Source organism: Aricia agestis, chromosome Z, assembly GCF_905147365.1.
Source record: "Aricia agestis chromosome Z, ilAriAges1.1, whole genome shotgun sequence".
Classification (NCBI taxonomy): domain Eukaryota; kingdom Metazoa; phylum Arthropoda; class Insecta; order Lepidoptera; family Lycaenidae; genus Aricia; species Aricia agestis.
Genome location: NC_056428.1, coordinates 40,951,479 through 40,977,381, shown reverse-complemented (window position 1 = coordinate 40,977,381; position 25,903 = coordinate 40,951,479). Strand labels below are relative to the sequence as shown.

Sequence of the window (25,903 nt, the reverse complement as noted above, 5' to 3'; positions counted from 1 at the left end):
GTTCCACGCGGCTTCGCCCGCGTAAATTAGATATTATTTCACAGACAAATTAGTCCACAAAAAATAGCCTATGATCTTTGACGTGGTCTACTTCTTAGCTGTGCCAAAAACAGAAAAATTGCTCCAGTAGTTCGTGAGATAAGCACTTTCAAATAATATCCCTCGTTTTTTCCAGATTTTCCTCTATTTCTTCGCTCCTATTAGTTTTATATAAATATAGCCTTATATCTTTTCTCGATAAATGGTCCATCTAACACTGAAAGAATGTTTCAAATCGGACTGGTACTTCCTGAGATTAGCGCATTCAAATATAAGCTCTTTCAAAAAATTTCTCCCCGTTTTTTCCACATTTTCCTCTATTTCTTCGCTCCTATTAGTCTTAGCGTGATAAGATATAGCCTATAATAGCCTTTCTTGTAATTGTTAGATATTTTATAATGTATACATGCGATTGCTTCAGTTTCACGGAGCGATCTTAAAGTTGCTCCATCAGGTATATATAGCGATGCTGATATTATAGTATCCCTATATATAGCTGATAAGGTATTTGTCAACTTCAGGTACTCTGACCCGCTAATGGCGTGGCACACGGCGGAGCTGCAGCCGGCACCCTCCACCAACACGTACAAGCAGGTGGAGACCAGGTACGTGAGGGACAAGTCACTCGGTAGACAGAGTGGTGATAAGGTGATAAGGATAAGGGTAGCCTGTTTTAGGCATCAGTCTCGAAATCAGCGGGCAGCGGGGCGGGAGCGGCGGCGGCTAAAGCCTTAGGGTCCTTCCTAGTTAGGAATTATTTTTAGAAAATGTCATTTTCTTCGAATACCGAGCAAAGCTCGGTCAATAGCTAGTAATATTATTATCTGCCACACTCAGAGACAAAATATTAATCACCTAATTGTCGTTAAATGAAGATTTTGACATAAGTCCCATACATTATCTGTCAAACTCTTCATTAAATTGAAGTTTAATAGTCACCCAACATTTTCAGGTACAACACTAAAACAAACTCGACGAGCTCGCACGCGTCGAGTCGCCCGCCGTGGGCCTACCCCGGCAACCTCTACGACAACTGGGACGACTAGGAAGTAAACACTTCTACCCATCCATACACCGTAATGGGACGACTAAAACCGCCACCCACTATCAACATACCCCAATCTTAATGGGACGACTCAGCCCAACACGGTTTACCAGTAACCCAACCAGTCTCACTTTCAATGTTCTGGATTTAGCTGTAGCTGGGACGACTGAGCAGTGAGCAGTAAGCCACAACCCTCGTATCATCAATTCTGATAAACAGAAATTAATACATACTTAACTTCGATTTAGTTTTGGTCCTGACTCCTATCTAACAGTATATTTTAATATTCATCAAACATAATTTGATTAGTAATTTGAACGTCAAATGTTTCTAAGTTTTAAGTGAACACCATTTTGTAGTAATATTATACCGAGACTTTTTTATTATTTAGCATAATCATTGTATTGAAATACCTGCGTTAGCTAACTATGATGGTGACTGTTAAGTTTGAAATGGTAATGACCAACTCATATTACCACTTGAAACTAGATACGGACAATTTGTTGTTTCACTTAAACTCGAGAACATACTCATAAGAAAATAGCAGTGATTTTTACTACTTTTACTAATGTTAGTAAAACTTGAAACCTTATTTAAATTACAAAGCAAGTTTGGGCTATACCTTCAATATTTTCCTAGTCGAAAGGGAGAAATAGAAAAAAACTTTGTAGTTCACGCAGGTATACACTCAAACTGTCGCTATATAGAGTTATAGTAGGTACAATGTTAGAACATGTGTTAAGATGGTATCACTCCTTCAGATATTTCTACTGTATCTTACGTAACTTGATAGTATTGTGGAAGAAAGTATCTCATTAGCTTTGTCCACGCTGTGCCTTTTTTTGTTCATCAAGGCCATGCGTTATAGCGCAGTCAACAGCGTACGTGAGGCATGCCCGCGACGCATGCCCTCCGACCGTATCCAAAACTTTCGCTTTTGTTCTTTATTTACAATGTTGGCGTTGCGTTCGTTGACGCATTCGATTATTGAATGCGCCAATACGAAAGTTGGATGAAAGAAGATGACGAAAATTGAAGATGAAAGTGCACAGTGTGGACATAGCCTATATTTAGATCATACTTGGTTGAAAGTTTTGAATGCCGTTGGATTGTTGACGTCCACTAGGACTTTAGATGATAATTATTATTAAGTAAACACTATGTCATTATAGTCATCTTGTGAAATGCCTAACATTGACAACAATTAAAACGTACATAGTTAATATTATATTTTGGCGCGTGGGTGACACTGACTGGAATATTTAGTAGTTAGTATTACTGCAATGTGTTTACGCTAGACTGCAGCCCCAGCACAAACAGTAAACAAAAAGTTGTGTGCGACGTTTCTGTCAATATTCTTATAATATGACAATATTATGTAACTGCAACATGTCGGGTTGTGGTCGGATTATTTACTGCATGTGTTAGTAGCGCCCTCTGTTCCGACCTCTGCGTAATATTCACTGAGGAGTATTACACGTAACTAGACCGTAAAAGATGTCTTTAATTATACACGACACGCGCCAAAATATCCATGTAAGATTATAACAACATTAAAAACATTCTTGAACTTAGCTCAGCTTGTATATCCTATTTTTCGACAAAAATTGTTGATATTGGAATCCATCTGTAATAGTTTTTGTACACCATGGCCAATATCTTACAACCACATTTCCTAAGACTGACGTATGAACTGTAGTTGCTTAATATTTTCAACGCATTTTCATTTCAACTCGATAAGTTTCAACCAGAAGTTTCATAATTTTACTTTGTTATTGATCTCAGTCGGTAAAATAAAAGAGCAAGTATCTTAGACCGGAGCCACATTGCTCTATTACGTAGCGTCGACGCAACGGAAAAACACTACGACGAATAGACAGTGGCAATTTTGGACATTTCGAGCTGCGTCATCACAACGATATCGATCTGGGCGAATCATCAATCACATCATTACTCATACTTATATTCTTCTCCGTCAATATTCTGTTGAAAAATCGCTTCCAAGGACACAACGCCAGCGTTGACGCAACACAATCCAACAGAGCAATGTTCACCTCTAACTGCCGCAGCCGAATACGTAAATTTTTTATGTCGGCAAATTCTAAAAATGTTTTACTGTCTGAGATAAAAATCAGATTTTTGATACTTAAATAGATCTAGTTAAGCCTATACTTATCTTAATTTTAATTCCAACTCAAACATATCAAGGGGACTTTTGGCCGAAACTGTTTTTACCGATTTACCAACCACTTTGTAATGTTTACCGTTATATTGAGTACTTAGTACATTAATTTTATTTGTTATATTCTATGGATTATGATATTCTTGGAAATGTGATATTTTAAGTAATATTCTAAATATAGAAGTAATTTTGAGATGGTGTAGGTATGCAACAAATTGTGAGCGGGAGTGAGTTTAGGCTAGAGAATGTCTGCATTCCTAAAACTAAATCATATTCGATATGAAGTTACAAACATTTTATTTTACTGTGATATTTATTGTGGATTTCTTCATCTGTGTTAGTACAAACCGGACTGAGTGCGAGTTTTGGTCACAACTCGCCTCGAAAAAGCTAACTACAATTATGGTATCGAATAGAATGTCACATTAATTGACCCCTCCCCCGCGGCCTCCGTACGGATTAACATTGTCTGACGTGCGCTCCGGGATTCAAAATTATTAATCAGTGGTTTTAAATCAATAAATTCGTGCTGAGTATGTGTAAATAGCTAGCTAACGGTGTAATCTACGCACCTTCATGAATCTACGTGTCCTGTAAGTTTTTTTAAACACTTTTGACCCTAATTTATTAGATTTAACTCGAAAAGTAAACAATAGGAAATTGATAGGCATTGAATTAGACCCTGTAGTGCGTAAACACCATATTCAAAAGAAAAACTGTTTACCTATAATCGATTGGGCGATGTGTCGCTTCGTGTACGACGTCGAGCTCGTCCGCTGCGGCAACTGCCGTACCTACTGTACGGGCACGTCGTTAAATTCTGTTGCAATCGTAATCCGTGTCGCCCCAACAAAGATAAAGTTAATTTTAAGCCGATTTGTGGTAGTTGTCTATGTTACAAAAACCTCCGACCACTCCACGGGCTCCCCAGACTGTCCAACGTATAAGAGTAAAATAATAATAATATTATAGTAATAACATTACTATAAGCGCCGACGTTAATGCATCCTCGCCCTTATGGCACGGCCAGCTAAGGTACACCCATCGCGACCGACGTTACGCCTGACCTTCAAATTCACAATACCCCCGATGCACCACCTACCTATAGTAGCCCAACGGGCGAATCGTCTATTGACTCCCGCTTTTATGGGGAGGAAATTCTTCGTACTCCCCCTACTTTGTTCTGATTAATTTCGTTGCTGCTACATGCTAAAACTGTCTTGGGACCCCCCAAGACAGTTTTAGCATGTCCCTCGGGCTCCCTGACATCATATTAAAGGGTTTTCGTGGTTGGATACCGCTGTCCATCCTGGCGACACAGGAGATACAGCGGTGGGAAAGTGTGGTGGGCCAACGCCCGTTTTTTATTATTTGACACTATTGTAGTTAACTTTGTAATGGCGCGAAGAGACGCGATCTCGCACTCAGCACTAGGTACCTGAGTATTGTTATTTTGCCCTGCATAGTTTAAGTGATGTTACATAATGTTTTGTTTAGTCTATAAATATTTGGGAACAAGGCACATTTTACTCTGCACTTAAATTTACTGTAAATTATAGAAAATCTTTTCTCTATCAAAGCCGTATTTTGAAGAAAACCCTTATAAAACTTTGTAAACCTTTAGTAACCGATTTCTTGATACTCTGCTCAATTAACTAAAGGTAATCTATGATATAATAGCATTATATTTTAATAGTACGAATTGGAATAATTTTACTTACCTTTAGATTAAAACCAGTGTTTTTCAATCTGTGTGTTTTGAATTTCTAGGGCGAAATGCTAGGCTCAAAATACATGATTTCACCGTAATGTTATCTAAATCTAAAGGAGTCGTGTAATGAAATAGATTGAAAAACACTAGATTAAAGTGAGCAGAGTACATAGCATTAAGTCTATCATAATATTATGAATAAGTTCACCTACCTATATAATACCCATCTGAATACATAACATCAATCAATATAATATTATTATAATATGACTCTATAAGGTGTCATAATATCAACAACATATATTTTGGACCCTTTACCTAGATATTTTTAAAGTTACGTTTAGCCAAAAACAATAAAGTTGTCACACTACAGAAAATAAATTAATATAAGCGAATTCGCTAAGAAAAAACGCCTAGATTTTTTGCCAAAGCATACACCACCAGAACCTAAGTAATAGATGACAATCCCAAAACATCTAGTTGATTTCACCACACCTTATATTGTTCTCTATATTATGCCGCACAATATGCAGGAATGTAGAACAACTCTTCGGTATTGTTGAACTAGATGTTAAGCTGTGGAACTTGGAAGAGTGGTTTGGGCAGCAGGAGCTGACATTTTGTAAACACATTTTTCTACGCTACCTTTATCGCTAAGGAAAGTTGACATTTTGTTTACGTTTTGAGATGCTCAAGCAATTTTCTATGCTAGTCTAAATTGACTTAGTATGCGACAAATATGGTATGTAATTGCCAATAGGATTTATATTCTCAAGTATTTACTTAAGTAAAAACTTACTTACCGTAACAAGCTACGTTGCTACGAGATAAACAAATTAAAAAGTAGAGTTTTACGGAAAGCTTCTTGGATGTATAACCAAGAAACTCTATTCTTTTTAAGTTGGTGGTAGGCACCAATATAGTCCCGACGTTCAGAGAATTTGAAAAAAAATATAATGAATACAAATTTTTGAGTTTGAGTTTGAGCTGGTTGTCGGGTTTTGATTATTGTCTAGAGAATGGAGCTTACTACAATGTCCAAAGTAGTTGTCAGCTTTGAACCGACGCTAGCTAGCGTTATCTACTTTATAGGTAATGGGCTTAAAACAGCTGTACCCTAAATTACATTTTTTAAGTAGTACAACACCGTTTTTCCAACTTTGTTCACGCGCTGAAAGAGCCTTTTAAAGCTGCAGCTAACTATCACCAAATGCTACCCTTTACGATGAGGGTTTCTATTTGCCACGGTACCGTTATGTAGCCTTAGGGTCTACCGTGTGAAATAGACATTATTGTGACACATTACAGCTTTATCGTGATATATGACAGGAACGTTTGAAGACCATAAGGTTACATATCGGCATCAAACACATCAAAAACCATTAACTTTATATTCCTACAATTATATATTGTTCGTACCATATTTATCGCCTACGTGTTATAGAGGACGTAATGCGATGTGTGTTATTCGTTGTTTATTGCTTATTGGTGCTATAATTTCCAAGCCTTCTCCGTGTCAAAGTCTGACTGACGTCGCGATATATGCAAAAAAAAACTTTAGCTTCTCCGCTATTTAATAGTTTAATAGCGGCCAAGCTAAAGTGTACAGTGTACTTAACTGTTGCGCTTGCGAATTCAGATTCAACTTCAAGCTAGAGTGGTAAATAGTAATAATAATTGTATTATTATTATACTGTCAGAAAATCTTGAATTAATTCATAAGCCGATGGCGGACCTACTTAATTTGGTCGGGAATGTTAAACCCAAGAACCATGGGCGTACCGAGGGGGGGCAGGGGAGGGCAGCTGCCCCCCCTGGATCATGTTGACGTCCCTACTAAGTAAATTATCTCGTACTTTTATCTATAAAAATTAAAAATCAAGAAAACGAACTTTTGCCATTTGTTTGCAATACAATATTTTTACAACTAAAAAATATTATTTTTTCTTTATAAACACCTAGCTTATAAAAAATCTGATTTGCGCCCCCCCCCCCCCCCTGGCTCAGAACCTGGGTAATTTGCCCCGCCCCTGGCTCAAAACCTGGGTAATTTGCCCCCTCCCCCCCCTGGCCCAGAACCTGGGTACGCCCATGCCAAGAACACCACTTACTGGACCCGACCAAATAGATAATACAACGCATCTGCCATCTGCCTATGAGTTAACTCTGATTGTACATATACTACTCTATAAGTTAAAAACGTTTTCATAAAGGAATATGCGATTGTGAATTGCAATGTTTAAAATCTATAGTCAAAACCATGAGACGTTTCAAAGTAATTGTATTCATCATTATGACTCGTCTCAGGGTGTCGATTAAAGAGGATTGTTTGTACATGCGTGTAGGTGAACCTTAACTTGTATTAATGTTAGTATTAATAGATATTGTTTAATCATAATATTGAAAGTAGACATTGTTACCAGCGTCTTAACGACGTCGTTTAGGAGGTCTTCAGGTTACTCCATAACCATAATCTTATTTTATAAGAAATATCTACTTTGAACTTCACTGTAATCTCCTTTATATTGTACTTAGTACCTGTTTCACAATGGAATAGGTGACAAAATATCACATATACTCGTATGGAGATTGTAAATCCTTTACATATGTGTTTAATTTTTAACCGACTTCCAAAAAGGTTATATTATGTTCGTCTGTTTATATTTTTTGAAAATATATATCTGTTGAAAGCTAAACAATATTTTCAGTAGAGTGTTGCAAAACTTTAGTATATTTCTATTTTTCTACAAATTGCCGATACATATCTAGACAAACTGTATTTTAACAACAACATTTTATCGAACGAAGTCGATGATAAGGAGTCTTATTAAATTAACCTAGTTATACATTTGCTGACTTTGTCTTATATGCTTTGGAAAACCTGTACACTGTACAGACAGAGTCAGCAATATGAAATAGTATTAATCTAAGTTTATTAATAAGGCAGAGACGTTTTTGGAGTTACACTGAAGATCTCTCTGTAGATAGATGTGCAAATTGTCTGATGTTTTGTAGAATATAATCTAATGTAGTAATAATTGTTTGGATTTAGGCGAGAGATTCGACGAAACTGTATCGTCTATATAAAATGACTCTGTAATAATATGTATCTTTCAATATATTACCTATAGTAATTACATCCCCGTTATATATCGTATATAAGTCTGGCCTATATATTTATAAGGTTATAATATTAGATTGCTTTAAACTTCGAAATTTATATGGGGGAACATATTGGCTTGAATGCAAAATTGTTGAATATACTGTTAATTTACTGAAATATAATTACATATTAGTATAGCATGATACTTATTTACAGGTTCTCTTATTTATTTACTTTTTACTAAGTATTTCGAGTAATTTAATGAGTTAATTTTTATTTTAAGTAGTAGAAGCAACGGCAAAAACAGCTGACTTAATAAAATACACTCATTACGCAAGAATGATTTGCTGCTATACAGCCTAAACATTAGAAGAATTTAACATGTTGGTTCCTTCAACAGACATGAGGACAGAAGATCGCAAAACTAAGTAAAATATCTCTCTGAAGTTAAAAATACATAATTTATCAACGGCATAAAAATAATATGTCATAAACAATTTTCTCCTTTTTAGTTGTCGGTTTAGGCTTACTCGTATGTGAAAGTCGACAGCATGCTTAATATATCTGTCTATAATAATAAAATTTTCAAAGAGATATTTAAAAATTTAAATAAATAAAAGCAACTAATATTAAATTATTGCTTGCTTGTACTCACGTCATTTTCACCCAGTCCCAGTATTTCACTACCATCATTTAGCACAGCACCATCGTCGAGCAGTCATCACTAGGTGACCCCTAATGATGATGACATCCATAAAGTTTGTCACACTTAAAGCGGGGGTCGACGAAGTGTGACTTGGTGTGACAAGGAAAGGGAGGGCTAAGCTAATATTGAGGTGGTTGTAACTGATGAATGTAAAATTGCAAATTTTATGTGACGTCACACTAGGATGGAGGGGGCTCAGTAACCACCTGCGACTAGGAGGGCAGGAGGGGTCTTAAAATTATGAAAATAGTGTGACGTACTTTATGGATGGTCCCTTACCCGGCGCCAGGTAAGTGCTAGTTTTATAAAGTCTAACTGCCGCACACATAAAGCAATATATTTTATATTCATAAAGGAATTATTACTTAACTGTAATAAAATGAAGATTTTGACATTAGCTTCATACGTTAAAGTCCCGTAATTAATATTCGTCTCTAACGGCCATTCCCAATATTTGATCTATCTCTGGTTTTGCCCTACTAGAGATATATATTTTATGTCAATTGTGAGCTATTCCTATCTCTAGTAGGGCAAAACCAGAGATAGATCAAATATTGGGAATGGCCGTAAGTGCGGTAGTTATCTAGCCATTAGACGAGACACCAAACTTGGTAGAAATATACAATATAAAAACCTATGTAGATGATATATTATAATAGTCTAAACTCTAAACCATGAGACAGAACATATTCCAGAACTATATTTCTAACTAGTTAGTAGCTGCTAACAATAAAAATGATGTTATTGCTATGAACCTTTTTGAAGTAGTCTTTTTTTTAGAAAATAAATTAATTTTCGCAGAAATATTTCGTCCAAAACAGGCACTCCATCATCCATGACATTATTCACAGACAGACTATTAGGTGTGTGTTACATTAAAACAAGATATCAAATAATGTAGGTTTTATTTTATAGGTTTGTAGAGATTTACTGAATGGTAAAAAATTTCTTTCTGAGGTCCAATAAACCGGAGGCGCCGAAATTTTTGATCGAGTCACATTTTAAAAAAAAACTACCAATGTTAATAGGATTGAAATCAGGGTTAACAAACTTTTCGTATGTAAAGACTGAAGTAAGAATTATTGTTAAGTATACTTAGGTAAGTAGCTTGTCACAGAGTAACGTGAGTAACGGTAAGTGTTAATGTAGCTACATTAGTTGCCTACATCTTAATTATAATGTATAATTGCACTAGCATGTCGTTGACCACATAAACAATCTGTAGAAGTATTTTTATACCAAAACAATGACATTATTTTGCACTGGAAAAGGTATTGGAACCACCAACTAAAACATATAATATCGCATATATAAGCAGATCAGCTGTTGGGCATGAGTAGATAAAAATATGTACTTAATCTAAGATATATACCCTTACAAGCTTTAGCTTTAAGTAAAATTCACAAATCATTTAAAAGCTAGGTAAGAATAGCTAAGTAAAATGTAACCTAAGAATAAGCTCTTCACAATGCGTTACGTTTAATTTTAACGAATTCTTAAAATAAATATAAAATGAAAACATAGATGGCGCTACGAAACGCACGCAGAGGGCGCCACAGTCGCATTCGGCGGCGGGGGCAATATTCGGATTTTTTATTGTTTATTTTGTGCACCGTATGCAGAATCAATAATCTGGGCCGATTAATGACGATTTAGGTCATAGAATGTAGGCGAGGGAAGGGCGGAGGGAAGGGTGCGCAGACACGAGGCTGGGCGGAGCGGAGAAGGGCGGACATGCGCAGCCCTGCCCGCCCCGGGGGACGACCCAGGACATCGAGACATTCGCGGTCTAGACTACCAACTGCCAACAGTCTGACTAGTTTGTCTTGCTGACTTGGTGAAGTTTGTTAAGTGAGGTGAATAAATTTGAAAGTGAGTAAAATTTTGCATATCCATTAGTAGAAGATATTATTATGATTAAATAAATGAAATTATTAATTGTGATTAAACTGATAAAAATATTAATTATGATTAAATTAATAAAGTAAGTTTCCAAGTTTCACTTATACTTTCAAAAAGTATTTAAATTTTTAAAAATATTTTTATGCAAACAGCAAAATACAACGAAACAAGAAAACTCACTATCTTTTGTATTGTCTAGTTATAATTTAAAATAAAAGTTAATTTTGGATAAAAAAAATATTAAATTATAAAGTTAAGCAATTTAAATTTATTTCCCAGTCCATTACCAAGTTATTCATTACTGGGAAATTATTTTAAATTGTTTAAAAACTTTTTATGGGTCACATAATATTCGCTTTTTTTCAAAGTCAATGATGACAAGGTCAAAGATTAGCGATTATTTTGTTAATAAAATAAAGAAATCACGGTAAAAAATAAGTGTTCCCAAAATTTCAGCTTGATAGCATTTGTATTTTTTTTGTTATGCGCCTTGAAAGTTGGATATTCAAGTCGATTTTTTTTTTCAATTAAATTTCTTAATATTTGTATACAATTCGATAACTTATGCAATTAAAAGCAACTTTTGTGATGAAACCACTTTCATAAACGCAATATTTAATATACCTGTCAAACAAAGTTGTCTCCCGATGCGTACAAACTACGAAAGACTGACGTCATACTTTCGTATGTACTTTGTATGGAGCGTTTCGGGCAGGTCTTTTTTATGAGATATTTGAATTGTCATATCTTGGTGAATTTTAAAGCTATCAGAGTCATTCTTTCAACGATGTTTCTATTTTTTAAGTGTCTTTCAATTAATGATAAGAAAAAAAAATAGTCATCATGCCTATTCATTTTAAATATTTGAATGTTTATTTTTATTAAAATTTTTATTTTCATTGAGGACTAAAATATTTTTCTTTTTAGGTGCCATAGCCGTACCCAGCTTTCGGAGACAAGAACAAAGAAGCGTGAAGAAGAATCATGGAAGACTGGATTCTGGGCGCAGTTCTTGCAATCTTCCAAATCATATTCAGCATCAAGATGTTTTACTATTTCTTCGACATGATGAAAGACATGACGACTTTGGAGTGGGGTTACTTTTTCTACGCCTTCCTGAACGGGTTCGCAGTCAGTCTCTGCTACTTTTTGATCTACTCTCTCATCTTCCCTAAGCTGGGCTGCGAAGTCACCGACTCCGCTGAGGTCCCAAATCAAAGAGGCCGAGGCATCTCATAAATTACCTCCCTGCTACTGTGTTATGAGTGTCTATTATGTTAACTGTTCACCAATACTTTGCGTCCTAGTGCAAAACCTAGTAAGTTCTAATCTTTTGAAGTATTTGCTTTTTAGACTTGTATCTAAATTCTAATTAGGTGGGAGTAAAAGAGTAAACTTCCCGTTCATTTTGCTCAAACTAAACAACTGTAAAAATGTTATAGTTTCACTCGTAGATGGCGCTGTAGTGACACTTTTTACGGTACTTGAGAAATACTGCGTATTACAGTATCGTTTTTTATTTGCGATTGTTACGCAAAGCACTAGTTATTTATGATTATAAAATAATTATTGTTATAAACAATATGCGTTATGTACTAAGGGTCTGTCACACCGAGATGCTATGCGGCTTGCAGTTTTTAACATTGCCAGAGATTTTAACATTCCCACAGGTTTCTTCACAGAGCTGCATTTTCTGCACATTATTATTATAACATCTACATCTATATTTAAGCATCGTTGCCTAGCGTCCCAGTGTGACTACCCTAAAAGAACTGAAACGTAAGACACTGCCAGTCTCGCTATTGCGACTGATTCATTAATGTATTACCACTCTTTTTAATGAGTTTTTGATAAAATATACCTTGTTACGCGATGAAAGACTGCCATCTTAAACCGTTGCAAGCAAATGTTTCGGCGAATGTGTTGTCTGAGTTATTTATTGTATGGTTGTGTTTTGTTTGTCGGAACTCGGAGCAATAATAAAATAATAAAATAAAAAATGTTTTATTTCTGAGTAAATTTGAATCAAATTTTTTCAGAATGTCTACCTGATGCCTACCACCGGTTCGGTACAATGGTTCATCGATGTCAAAGTGTCGCGACTGATACTATTGTCTTTACTGTATTAGGCCCCTTACACACTGAGACTTTTATCAGCGATGCAGTCGCGATGCAGCATCGATGCAGTCGCAAATGGTCCACCTTTACACACTTGCGCTACTTTAAGCATCGATACAGTCGCGATACAGTAGCGTTGCTGTCACGATGCAGAAGCAAAATCAATGCAAAAATTTATGGTGTCGCGCGTGTGTATCGATGCTAACGCGCAACTGTATCGATACTAACGCGCGACAGCATCGATACAAAAATTGCTGGTGTCGCGATGCTACCACGCGTTTCAAAAACTCGCGACTGCATCGCTGTTAAAAGTCGCAGTGTGTAAGAGGCCTTAGATGTTACTCATCTTCAATTGATGGTTTTATTTCAAATTCCTGACACCTTTTTTAAAGGGGAATGGATCTTAGTCCTTAGATTACATTTACATCACTAGACTTAAGCCGAGTGTATCTACTAACTAAATGAAATCCTGTGTTAAAATCCAACTGTAAGATTATGTGATAGCTATCACAATAATTGATTTTATGATATTTTTTTTTAAAGACGCCCAGCACAATTATTATTCCTTAATAATATTATTACTTAATAAGAATCAGATTTAGCTTATTAATATCTTATTAATGGTGTTAACCTAACCCTGAGAGCCAGCGACATCCAGATTTTCGTGATATTATAAAAGATGAATGTTTACCTGTTAATGGCCCCTATATAACTGTGAGGTTTCGGTCGCGGTTACTTAAGGTCGAGGTATCCAGTTCTGCAACGCACCGTTCCACGTTGACGACGTCGTGACGTGGAGATGTGGACAGGCCGTCAAGCTCAATTTTTTACTAAACTGTCGTGGTCTCACGGTAGAAAGCAACTGTCAAAAATGTCCAGCAGTGGAATAGGAAATTCCTACAGTTATTTAGAAGAAAATATGATACAAGCCTACCTCTTTATCGACGGTCAGGTAGACCTTAATCACTTTGGGTTATAATTTGATGTTAATAAAACTGAATCTTTTCTATCAAGCTGAAAGATTTGATCATGACTATCCTTAACTTGACAGCCCAAACAAGTAACTTAGGTCCGCCTTTTTCCTACAAGTCCATTTATCTATTATTGCAATAATCGAAAAGAAGGTATTAAAAGGTAATGTAAAAAACTAAAATATTGTTCGCAAAGCAACAAAATATCACACAGGACAACAGTTTTGAAAACTTCGCTAAGATCGTATCTGTAGGTTCAAGTAAATTCGCTCAGCAAAACACAAAGTCACACAGCCAGAGACGACGAAGCTGAATCTCGTTGGCTCACTTTAGTTTGAATTGGTTAAAGTAATAGGGTTCCCTAGAAAAAAAAATTACTATCTAGCTAATTGTCGTGGGTAGCTTCATTTTGATAAGGCGAACAACAATTTCCTCGTTGTTTTTGTTCGTCTTATCACAATGAAGCTACTCACGAAAAATTAGCTTGATAGTAATAAAATAAATGTGCTAGAACCCGCATTATAAGTGTAATTTTGGCCTTTAGAAATTGCACTTACTTTAAAGGTGCCCATAGACGGGACAATTTGTCGTTTCGATCGATCGTCAAGAAAATCGTCCAATCGATCTTTTGAACGTAAAATCGTTTGCGATATTGCTACACACGTACAATTTGTCGTTCGATTTTAACATCGAGGAGATAAATCGTTACGATAATTGTCCCGTGTACGGCGACCATAACGAAGATACTCGAAGAGAAAGCATAGTTAAAATAATTGATTCCTTTAAAACATTTCGCAAATGCTGGGCAGTTATTTAGGGTGGGTTGCACCAGAGGCGTGGTTAAAGTTATGGTTATAGTTAAGGCTAACTTTAACTTTGACCTTAACTTTGACCACAGAATTTGACAGATGACAGCTGCTCCGACAAGGCTTTAAATGAACATGGGCGGCAGCGCTGCTGGTAAAGGAGAACTGTCAAAAATGGCGTTTTTGTATGATGACAGCGTTAGTTCCTTTTTTCGCCACGTTCATTTAAAGCCTTGTCGAGCTCAAGGTTATGGTTAAATTAGAAAGCATTAGCAATAAATAACTTAAATAATATGTTGTCAGATGCTAACTGCGTTCAGCGGGTCTAAAATGGTCGCTTTGGAGAATCATATTATGAATCATTATATAATTCATTTTTTATATCGCAAAATGCAAGTCTGCTAGCAATTCATGTCTAGTAATTCGTACTAATTTAACATTTGTCAGTTTGACAGTTTTGAAAATTCATTTGCTGAATTGATTGAGAGGAATTGCTAAATGTGACCATTTTAGACAAGAACATCTCATGAACTACTCGGAAGGACTCGGGTACAATGAAACAATATATTAATGAACCGAATTTTATTAATATTCTATCAAACCTGTGTAGTGTGCGCTATGCCACGCATCCTCACACCTCACTCGCCACGTGTTAACAGTCTAACATTAAAACTACACATAAATTAATAACACAATACTTAGTTATAATACTTTAAACGAGCGTGAGCATGTTACCGATAACGCTCGGAAGTCGAACGCTCGGAAGTCGACTCGAGAGCCGCGATGGGGTCAAACTGTACCCCCATTTGCTACGATGGGGTCAAATTGTACCCCCATTTGCTACGATGGAGTCAATTTGGACCCCATTTGCTATCGGTTTAAAAGAGTTAACCACACCTGAGTGTTTACCGGGGCCAACATAGAAAAAGTTTCTACTTTCTAGAGAATATACAAAAATGTCAAGGAATAAACGAATATGTTGTTTTTTATAACTGAAATCTTCTTCTATTCTTTCGAGTTTATACTTCGCCGTTTCGCACTTCTCTGACTCTAGCCAAATAGGCAACACAGAATGATGGAAGAATAGATATGTTCGCCACGAGTTTAGGTCAACCCTGTTAACGCTCCGCAGATCAGCTTTCGAGTTAACTTTTCCGAGCGAAACGAATATAAAAAATAAACGAATTGTCTAGAATCCATGAAGCATTCATTCGTAATTTCATATATTTTCTACATCCGTAAAATATCTCTTTCGAATTAACTGACAACCTTAACTCCCCGTAGAGAGAATATAGTTTAAATATTCAAAATGGACAATTTAAGAACAAAATTGCCAGAATTTCAGCAACAAACTAAAACTGCACAATAATTTTTTTCAGAAATTTTCGGAGCCAAAAATCGAATCCTTTTTATTTACAAATGTTTGATTTTTGGCCGAGAAAATGCTTCTTTACGCAGTTTTACTTGCTGTTGAAATTGAACTTGGATTTTCGAGTGTTATACTTGGCCATTTGAAAACATTCCCCCATATATTTCAAGATTTCAGAAGTCCATTGGAAGTTGGAATATATCATCTCAATATTGGATATCACTATTATAATAAGAACATCCAGTACCCAAGTTTTAAGAAATAAGGCAATATAATAAATGTGTAGTTTTTATTGGTAAAAAAGAATGGATTTGGTTAAAATTTGGCACACGAGTAGCTTTAAAGCTGGACTTACACAGGAAGTTTATATTAATCCCAACAAACGCACCATTCCTAAATACAATCCGACCTGGGAACTGGAAAACTAGAATAATATTACTATAGATTTCAATTGCGCTATATTACTTTGAATTTATGTCACAAAATATTAAGAGTTATGTATAAATAATAAACCCGGTAGTAGCCGGCTATCGACCGACCGTTGTAATTCTGTACATCGCCGAGACATCAACGCAACATCGTCTTTAACAATAATAAGTACTAAACGAAGATATACTTAAACAATGTCACCTGTCAAATCAAATATACCTACGTTAATCTTGAGGTCATAGGCACAACACTCAATCCGATCCAACGCTTAATACCCTCAAAAAGCGGGTCTAACCGCGCGTAGTGCCTTTAGGCCCGCATACATTGCGCGTATTTAAGGTCTCTCACACCCGATCTAAGTCCACGAGTTAGGTTCATTCACTCATTGCACTGAGTCACTCTCACTCGTGGTGTCGTCCTTGGTCTCTGGGTGTGCGGTCTCGTGGTCTCTGGTCTCGGTGTCTCTGGTGGTCTCGTCCTTCTCCTCGATCGGTCCGTGCTCGTTGCGCAGGCTGACCCCCTCGCAGGCGCCGGTGGGCCGCAGGACGAGGTACATGAGCAGATCCGACAGGGATATGATGCCTATCACTTTGTCTTCTTCATCGACGACCACCAAACGATGCACCTGTAATACAAACGTAACAGTAAACAAAGAAACATATAGAGAACCCAAATCTTTTTAAGTTAAATACCATCCCAAAGTTATAAAAACTATCCAAAGTGGAAAACGCTTTTTTTCGGTGCCATAAAAATTACAGAAATTTCACGGTGAGCTCCATAATATTACACACCATTTACTGTTTACATAGTAGTCATTACTGTCGATCATCTGTCTTATTTGGCACATTTGAAACGAGATAGCATTAGTATTATTTTGTAAGCAAAAAAGGTGTCTGGACCGCGGATACACGTGGCGTTAAATCATCACTATTGGAATGGGAATAAGACAGCAACGTATTTGTACATAAGTGTCGAATCTTCCGTATTAGACGGAATCCCATCAAGAGATAGGCTGGCTGGTCTATAAATATTGGATAAGCCAAATTAGGATGTACAAGTAGCCTATGAAAATAAGAACGTGTTCTCTGTGGGCAGTAGACAAAATAAGTTTGGGAAGTCCATGGTGTGTAGACACTGACCTCAGCCCGGACGATCCTCTCCATCACGTCGTACAGCGTCTCGTCGAGGTTGCACTTCTGCACGCCCTCGAACCACTCGTTGCGGTGCTCGTTGGCCTGCTTCAGCGATACGTCCAGGTTGTTGTACGTCTTCTCTGCCGCTAGATTCTGTTGGGAAATTCACATTTTATTTACTGATTTTATTTTAAAACGGCATGGATTTGACAGATTTGCAAAACGTCTCACGCTCACGAAATCCGTCAATTCAGTGCAAATTTAGAAATACGTGTCGCATTGTAGTCTGAATTGACTCTAAAACTTTACGAGATAAAGAAAAAGCTGAAAGGACTCGTTCGATTTTTACTGTGTTGCTAATAAAGAATAAACTCGATACTGTCAATACTGTCCAGTATTGACATTATCTAGAAAACTTTACGCCCCATTTAAAAATTCCTGTAATTTAATAAGTTAAATACTAAATACGATATATTTTAAATTATCAAGATCCGAGCTTCGTATGGTCAGGTAAAAAAGTCTGCGTCTGATGGATTTGGCAGATCCATCAGACATTATATCCATAAAATAAATGAAGACAGAGACCGGGGGGGGGGGGGGGGGGGGTTAATAGCTCCTGTATAATTTAATTAAATATAGCAACCCTCACCTAAACACATAATTTGACCCTAGGAGCTCTTTCACCACTTCCTGACAAGTGCCAGTTAACTACACAGAGGTGGAGTATCTGTCAGACAAGATATAGATAGGCTCTCCGACAATTATCAGTGGTGAAACAGGCCCTTGTTATTTTAAATCGGTACTCACAATGACGTCAAACTTGGCGTATATATCCTTGAGTCGTCCCTCGGTGTCGATGAGCGGTAGCGCGGAGACGCGGCGGTTGACGAACTTGCGTAGCGCGTCGATGATGCTCGTGTCCTCGGTGGCTGTCTCGATGCCGCTGAGGGTGCCGATGCGGAGCTCGCGCAGACGGCACTGCAGGTACGCCGGCTTGGGCAGCTCGTTTATCTGTGGGAAAGCGGTGCTGTTATAGACATCTAAAGACGCGAATCCTTATCGGAACTTTCGACTTATGTGATCAATTGTAGCATTACATCGAGAATGAAGAGTCGAGCAAATTATATAGAGTCGAATATGTAATGAATAACGCATACAAGTTTATGAAACCTTGACGGATCCTTAATAGGTTCAAAATAGATAATATTCTGACAATTATACTGTTAGGCCCGTTCTAGTGTGATAATATTATAGCTGCGGGCGAAAACCGTCGGTTATAGACATAAAACCTTATAAAACTGTATTTTGTACGTTTCTAAACTTTTTTTTATTTCTAAAGATTACATCTCTACGTCTCTCTATATACGTATTATATGAAGACTTTAAAGAATTTGAATTTATAAGGGTAGTCGCAAACTCACGTATAGGAACAGGAATCGCAGTATCCTCTTGTGCGTCAGTATATAGAGGACGTTGCCTGTGTTGGGATCGATGACGGGCAGCCGATGTATGCGGTTGGCGATCAGCATCCTGATGGCCTCGTACAGGGACGAGTCCGGCCCTATCGATACCAGCGGCATCACGGAGCCTTTCAACACTTCTGTGGAGGATAAAAATGGTAAAATATTGTTTTCCTTGACACTAATAGGTCCAGGTATAGGACTACAAAGATATTGCCATTGTTAGGTTTATGCCCGGTTTTGGGGTTTTTGACTGTTTAACTATTTTACTAGTAGACCCAGACTTGAGGATCTGGGACTATAGAGCTATTGTCATTGTGATTGGCAACAGTCAAAATATTGCCCGTCAGCCACATCATTCAGTAGTTAAATTCCTGTCAAAAACCTTTACAACCAGGCGTTCTTGTCAAGCGGTATAACATTACCAAACACAGAACACTATGCTTGGTATGAAGTATGAACATAAATTCGGCCATAATTTTACAACTGTGAACATAATCTTACGCTGTTATGCATGTGTAACAAAACTAAGTGATAATACTTTAGAGTGTTTATGTGTTCTTTGTAGAGAGTTCACTGTGAAAGTAGCAGCGCTGAAAGACCAAATTCTTTTTAACTTTTGTTTGGGCAAGCGCCCGAGCGTCACGAGTTTTCCCATACGAAAGTGAAAAAAATTGGTATTTCAGCGCTGCCCTTTCACAGTGTACTCTCTTCAAGGAACACATACACACCCTAAAGTATTATTACTTAGCTTTGTTACACTCTGTATAACGTACACCTTAACAGGTTCCATATTACATATAATATTTTTTATACATAATATATTACTCACATATATTATATGTCTTTGTTTATACCATTAACAATAAGGTTCGGAAGTTTTCCTTATGATTATAATAATAATATAACAATAGTATTGAGTTCGCTGAACTCTACTACTACTAATAATTGTTAACAAAACATACAATACATACGTCATCATTCGTCAACGTGCGTCTCGCCACCATAAGGTAAATAATAAACTTATAATTTTAACAAAAAAAAGACTTTAAATATTTTTTTATCGTGAGACCATCTGTGAAGTATCCTCTTCCCAACAGAAAAAGAATCGTCAAAATCCGTTCACAAACTGCAAAGTTATCCGCGAACATACGCGCGAATTAAGAAACCTCGAAGTTAAAAATGCTTAAAGTACTCACGTCGCCAGGTCTCGAGGCGGTGCTCCTCCAGCTCATCCATGGCGACGTCGGGGCTGGTGTAGTACATCTGCAGTATCTTGATGAAGTCCGTGATGGTGAGCATCCCCACGAACCGCTGACGCTGCGAGTCCCACAGCGGCGCGGCGCGGACACCTGCCAATATAACGTTACTTATAGAAAGGAAAGTAGTAATAAAACTATCGTCGAAATCGACATATAAGTTTAATATACAGTGTGTAACAAAACTAAGTGACAATACTTTAGATTGTGTACGTGTTCCCTGTAGAGAGTTCACTGTGAAAGTAGCAGCGCTGAAAGACCAACTGCTTTTTCACTTTTGTATGGGCAAACTCTGTTACACTGGGGCACTTACACACACAGAAGTGAAAAAAAATATTGAGCGTTTCTACTTTCACACTGAATTCTCTATAACGAACACGTACACACCTTAAAGTATTATCACTTAATTTTGTTGCACCCTGTAGAAAATAATTATTGAAGTACCTACCTAAGTGGTTTTTTTAGAATGAAAATTTATTACGTAAGGTTTAAACTAGTTTCGTTCAATGGAGACGTGTTTATAAACTCACTTGCACTCGTGGGATCCCGGTTTTATGTGATTTTAGATTTTACAATATCAAACAACCCAACTATACATTTTTATTACCTTAATCAAAAATGATATTGATCAAATTCCTTTTTGTTACGAATAAATTATTAAATCTATATAAATAAATATAAGAAAATTTTGTTGGTCTCGCTAAAGCTCAAGAACGGCAGAACCGCTATGTCTAATTTTAGTGTTGAAATATTCGTTAAAATTCAGGGAAGGTTTATATAGGAGTGAAGTGACACGAAGTTCACCTGGTCGTCGAGTTAGTTATGTAGAAATGTTTCTGTCCCGCGGGAAAAGTACCTACATTTTTCAAAATTGCCTGTGTGTATTAACTTTGTCTCTTTAGATCTAATAGGTTTTAAAACGACTGGATCGATTTGTTATTTTGTTGTTTGGTGTACATAGTGTACGATGAAATGACATAATATAGGCTACTTTTAATTACGGGCATAGTTTGTGCAGAAGTCAATTTCACATTACATTTTTTCATATTTCACACAAATGAATTCACGAAGTCTTCCGCCAAGTTCACCTTGGGAGGTAAACCGCCTGACTTTGTCCCGACCGTGGCCGGGGCGTAGCGTAGTCAAATATCACGGATTAGCGCTGGCTAATCTCTGATATTTAACTACGACCTGACGGACGTTAGTTACGGTCATGGGACCATGACTGACTCTAAATCACGCTAGCGGCTAGAGTCTAGACTATAGAGTCTAGACTGACGAGATCGGTACCCTAATTTTGCTATTTTAATCTAATGTTAAAATAGCTGCGTTCTTCGTTCGGTTTTGGATAGGGAACGGTCCTAACTAAGCTAAAAATTAGTAAATTATTATTCTTGCCAATTATTTTGTGACGAGTGAGTTCATATTGTTAAGGACAGGTTTTGGCAAAGAAAAGTTGATCCACCCAAATGCAAAACGGCATTCAAGTGAAATGCGGTTGGTTTGAGATTTCTTTTAATACAATTTTGTAGTTTGATAGAAAATTTCATTCAAGTAAAATTGGGGCTATTTCAATTTACATAACAAAGCTACGTGTTATGTAAATTTCGCAAACTACAAAGAAGAAAGCTCTAGTCAAGTCTTGTCAAGTATGCATATAATTAGAATTAATTCAGTCAATTTATTACCAATTTATTACCTATTTATTTTCCGAACCGATTTTAAGAGAATGTTCTAGATTACCTGTATGTCGTTAAAACCTAATAGCGATATTATTCTTTCATACAGTACAAACATATACATGTGTATATATAAGGCTTGTTCATACGCGGCCTTCAGCTGTGTGAAGACAAAGCCGACTGCAGCCGCCAGTCGAGGGGAATGCAAAATCAATAGACGGATGATGAAATTTTAGCAGTCATAATATTGTTACTGTCGAGTTTTTACATAGGTATGAGTGGGAATGTTTTAGTAATAGGATGAAATTCAATATTTGGACTATTGGTAATATCGTGGCCAGGACACCAGATATCATTCCTAGCAGCGTTAAGAAATTGATTTATAAAAGTAGACAGAGACAGAAGCTAGGGTATACAAATTCCTAACACGAAAATAATTTCCGCTTCAGCTTGAACAAAAGGCCCAAAACTTTAGTTAATCTATAAAATCTATTATATTTTTATGACTGTTTTTGAGCTCAAAAACAGTCATAAAAATATAATGAAATGCAAAAGTATGTACCATATTATTTTCATCAAATAGTGCCAAGTGACGTTGCCGATCTCCACTGAAAGAAACATCTGTTCAGAGTTATTTACCCTAGACCAACGAAGAGTATCACGGGTACGATAAGTCTGAACTGGTCTGTACAAACTACATACCTTCCGTAAGAAACAACAGCAGTGGAGACGGCTTGACAATGAGTTATTTTATTTTTGTTCGTGATTTCTAAGATCTTAGCGAACACACTTACGAGCAAAGAAACCGAGCCACATACTATAATTTAGCGAATCCAATATTATAACAGAAACCTGGAATGCAATGTATTCCAGGTTTCTGTTTATAAATTTAAATAAATATATTTTTATTGATTTGTATAAAATTATTGTAGAAGATATTCATATTTCAGATATTTACATTTTTGAGCTCAGTATCCCCCAAAGTTACATTATACATTCATTATTTCAAGCCAAAAACAAGCTCAACATATTATACGGAGCTGGTCGATTTTTGCACGCAAGTGTACAAAAGCAAAATCTTAAGCCTTTATATTTTTGAGAAGCCTTGTATACTTAGAAATTTTGGAACGACATACACCTTAGATCCACGTGTTGTTTCTTACGGAGGGCGACGATTCGTGTTCACTGTACATAAACCAATACGATTATTATTATATTATGTTTCATATTCAACATATAGTTCGCAACGCCTTACATTTCTATGTGAATTCTCAACAATATCCTTTCCCACACAACTCCATTGCATTGCAAAATTACAAGTAATAATTAATCTTCGTTTTATTTATTTTCTAAACATTTGTAAGGCAAACAATTTGTTTAAACTTTAAACCTTGATTACGCAATGATAAATTCTAAAATTATTCATACTATTACATCAAACTATATTATATGAAATTTTATGCAAATTAATGAACCGGCTGCTTTAAATTCTGCATAGAGATTTTTAATACAATTATACTGCGATTCACGTTGATTAATTGTTAAATTTAAGACTGAATTATTAAATTATTCCGTAAAAAAACTTGTAAAAGATTTAAAACATTATATAATGTTTGAATCTTCCACAAATTCGCAATTAATCCCATCCGAAAGCCGGGATTTGTGCAAAGCATTAAATTCGCAAAGGCTTACATCCGAACTAACCAAATACCTATTGAATGCGACCAGAAAATGGATTTATCAGAAGTTAGAGACTAATATTGGAGACGACATTTACAGGTAGAGTTTATAAATATCAAGTTGATACAATATTATAAATATATTAATTAGTATGATCTAATTGTGAATGTTAAAGGTAACAAATCATAAGTTCATGCTTCTCCGTAAGAAGTAACATTCTTAAAGCTTTCAATTAAAAGAAATAGGCTCGTTTATCACAAATTCAAATAGTTTTAGCACAAATAATTGTGAGTTGTGACGTTCCTGCCAGATATATAAAATTCGGCGCAAAAAAGTTGTACGCAACATCTAGTTTTCTATAAACTGAAATTATATCAGTTTTTTTGGAAGGTCGAAAGCCATTATAAGAAAATCCTTGGCCCGACCTCTCGAGATGACAGTAATTAAAGGACTAGTCGGCCCTTATCCGAATTGACCCCTGACCTCACTAAAACCGAGTCAAATGGTGACTTCAGCGCTATAGTGGGACATTACAAGAGGACACTGGTTAGGTCTGGATTTTGCTAAGTTACAGATGCCTGGATTATATAATTATGATATATATATACAGGGTGTAACAAAAATAAGTGATAATACTTTAGGGTGCGTACGTGTTCCTTGTAGAGAGTTCACTGTGAAAGTAGCAGCGCTGAAAGACCAAAATTTTTTTTCACTTTTGTATGGGGAAACACTTGACGCTCGGGCCCTTGCCCGTATATATATATATATATAAAATAGTAAATATGAAAAAGTGTTATCCATCAATGTATGCTAACAGTAAGCCAAGCAGACGCCATTGCACATTGTCGTATCGTAACGTTATCGAAATTCAACAACATAGGCTCTGTGCTGTCATCATAATATTTTTTATACTGTCTTTCAACAACGCGACGTTACGATTACGCAGCTGAAGTGTTCCTGCTAGGCAGCATTGGCGTGTAGATATTAAAGTGGTAAATGATGGTAAAGGATTACATAGGAAAATAGCATTCGCAAAATGGTGCAAAGAATTCGCATGCCAGCACTAGTACAGTAACAATCGCAAAAAAGTATTTAACTAGCAAGCACAACAAATCGGGTGGGTAACAAAAATTAAAAAGTGCAAAATAATAATATTAAGATTAGGGTACAACGTGTAACATAAGGATCTCTTGGCGGAAGTATTATTATCTCGTTTTCACCATAGGTTACATTCCTGTAATTGTGTATTTTGTCTATTGCCCACTTTGAGAACAATCTTTAGAGGCTTTTACCCCAAATTTTATAAAAATTAATACAAAGTCCTAAATTAGTCGATTTCAAATCTTATTTACTATTATCACCGACTTTGTTTGCATTCCTGAATTTTGTCTAGTCCCGGATTTTCGGAATTTTTGTTTAACAAAACATTAGAAGTAGTCTCTAAAACTTGCTAGCCAAAAATTAAAACTAATATGAGGGAACAGATGCATTTAATTTAAAAAGCATCCAGATGAAACGAACTTACAAATCATCCTCAAAGCCTCTACAGTCTACACAGCGCCCCTATTTTTTATGAGTCCCACACTGCCCCCATTTAGGCCTTCAGCGCCCACAAGCGGGCGTTATCGCCCACTTTGGGAAATACTGCTGTAATACAACACGGGCGCTGCCCGCAATTTCTTCGAGCTCGAACTGGCTCGTCAACCCTATGATTATATCCCGCGTGGATAGATAACGTCATAATATTACATGTTATGGTGAAAATATGATAACATAATTGCTTCTGAAAAAGAAACTGATCATCGCATTTCTCTGTATCCTGCGATCACTTACCGTTATAAACGAGCGCGAAGAATGCCTTCTTCACGAGGAGCTGCGTGTCGAAGACCACCAGCTTGGCGGATGTGGGGATCAGGTCGTAGCACTTGTGGAACTTGAAGAACTTCACGAAGATCTGCGACTCATCCTCCTCTGTGGAGAGAGAGGGATATTTAGTATGTTATTATTTTTAGCAATATTCTATTGAGTAGGAGGGATATTATGTTAGTCATCACTTACTAAGCTAGTAGCTCTCGAGTAGAGAATTTTAAGTATGGCGGGTACAGGAATTTGCATATAACAGCGGCTCACAGCATGGTATGGAAATGTACGCTTTATTAAGCAGAAGGTAAATACTAAATAACTATACGTCTAAGTATAGAGAGATGGTGCTTTAGTTCTCTTCAATGTGTTTTATGTTTTTAATAATAATATGTATATTAGTTATGTTAGATTTATACAGTATAATATTATAATGTTTAATCGCGTATGG

The 25,903-nt window shown here is 36.5% G+C and overlaps 2 protein-coding genes across 2 annotated transcripts in view; one reads left to right on the top strand and one right to left on the bottom strand.

The window, feature by feature from the left end:
* LOC121738988 (probable cationic amino acid transporter) overlaps window positions 1-1,556 on the top strand; it is a 152,433-nt gene extending 150,877 nt beyond the window's left edge. Inside the window, exons 17-18 of the mRNA XM_042131289.1 lie at window positions 561-644; window positions 992-1,556. Coding sequence (XP_041987223.1) covers window positions 561-644; window positions 992-1,085 — 178 coding nt within the window. The 3' untranslated portion in view covers window positions 1,086-1,556. The remainder of the gene's footprint in view (window positions 1-560; window positions 645-991) is intronic.
* A 13,594-nt stretch (window positions 1,557-15,150) lies between these two features.
* LOC121739464 overlaps window positions 15,151-25,903 on the bottom strand; it is a 155,139-nt gene continuing 144,386 nt past the window's right edge. The window contains exons 11-16 of the mRNA XM_042131951.1: window positions 25,426-25,563; window positions 20,174-20,326; window positions 18,936-19,114; window positions 18,322-18,525; window positions 17,521-17,667; window positions 15,151-17,006 (exon numbers count right to left, since the gene is read on the bottom strand). Of these exons, the coding sequence (XP_041987885.1) occupies window positions 16,764-17,006; window positions 17,521-17,667; window positions 18,322-18,525; window positions 18,936-19,114; window positions 20,174-20,326; window positions 25,426-25,563 (1,064 nt within the window). The 3' untranslated portion in view covers window positions 15,151-16,763. The remainder of the gene's footprint in view (window positions 17,007-17,520; window positions 17,668-18,321; window positions 18,526-18,935; window positions 19,115-20,173; window positions 20,327-25,425; window positions 25,564-25,903) is intronic.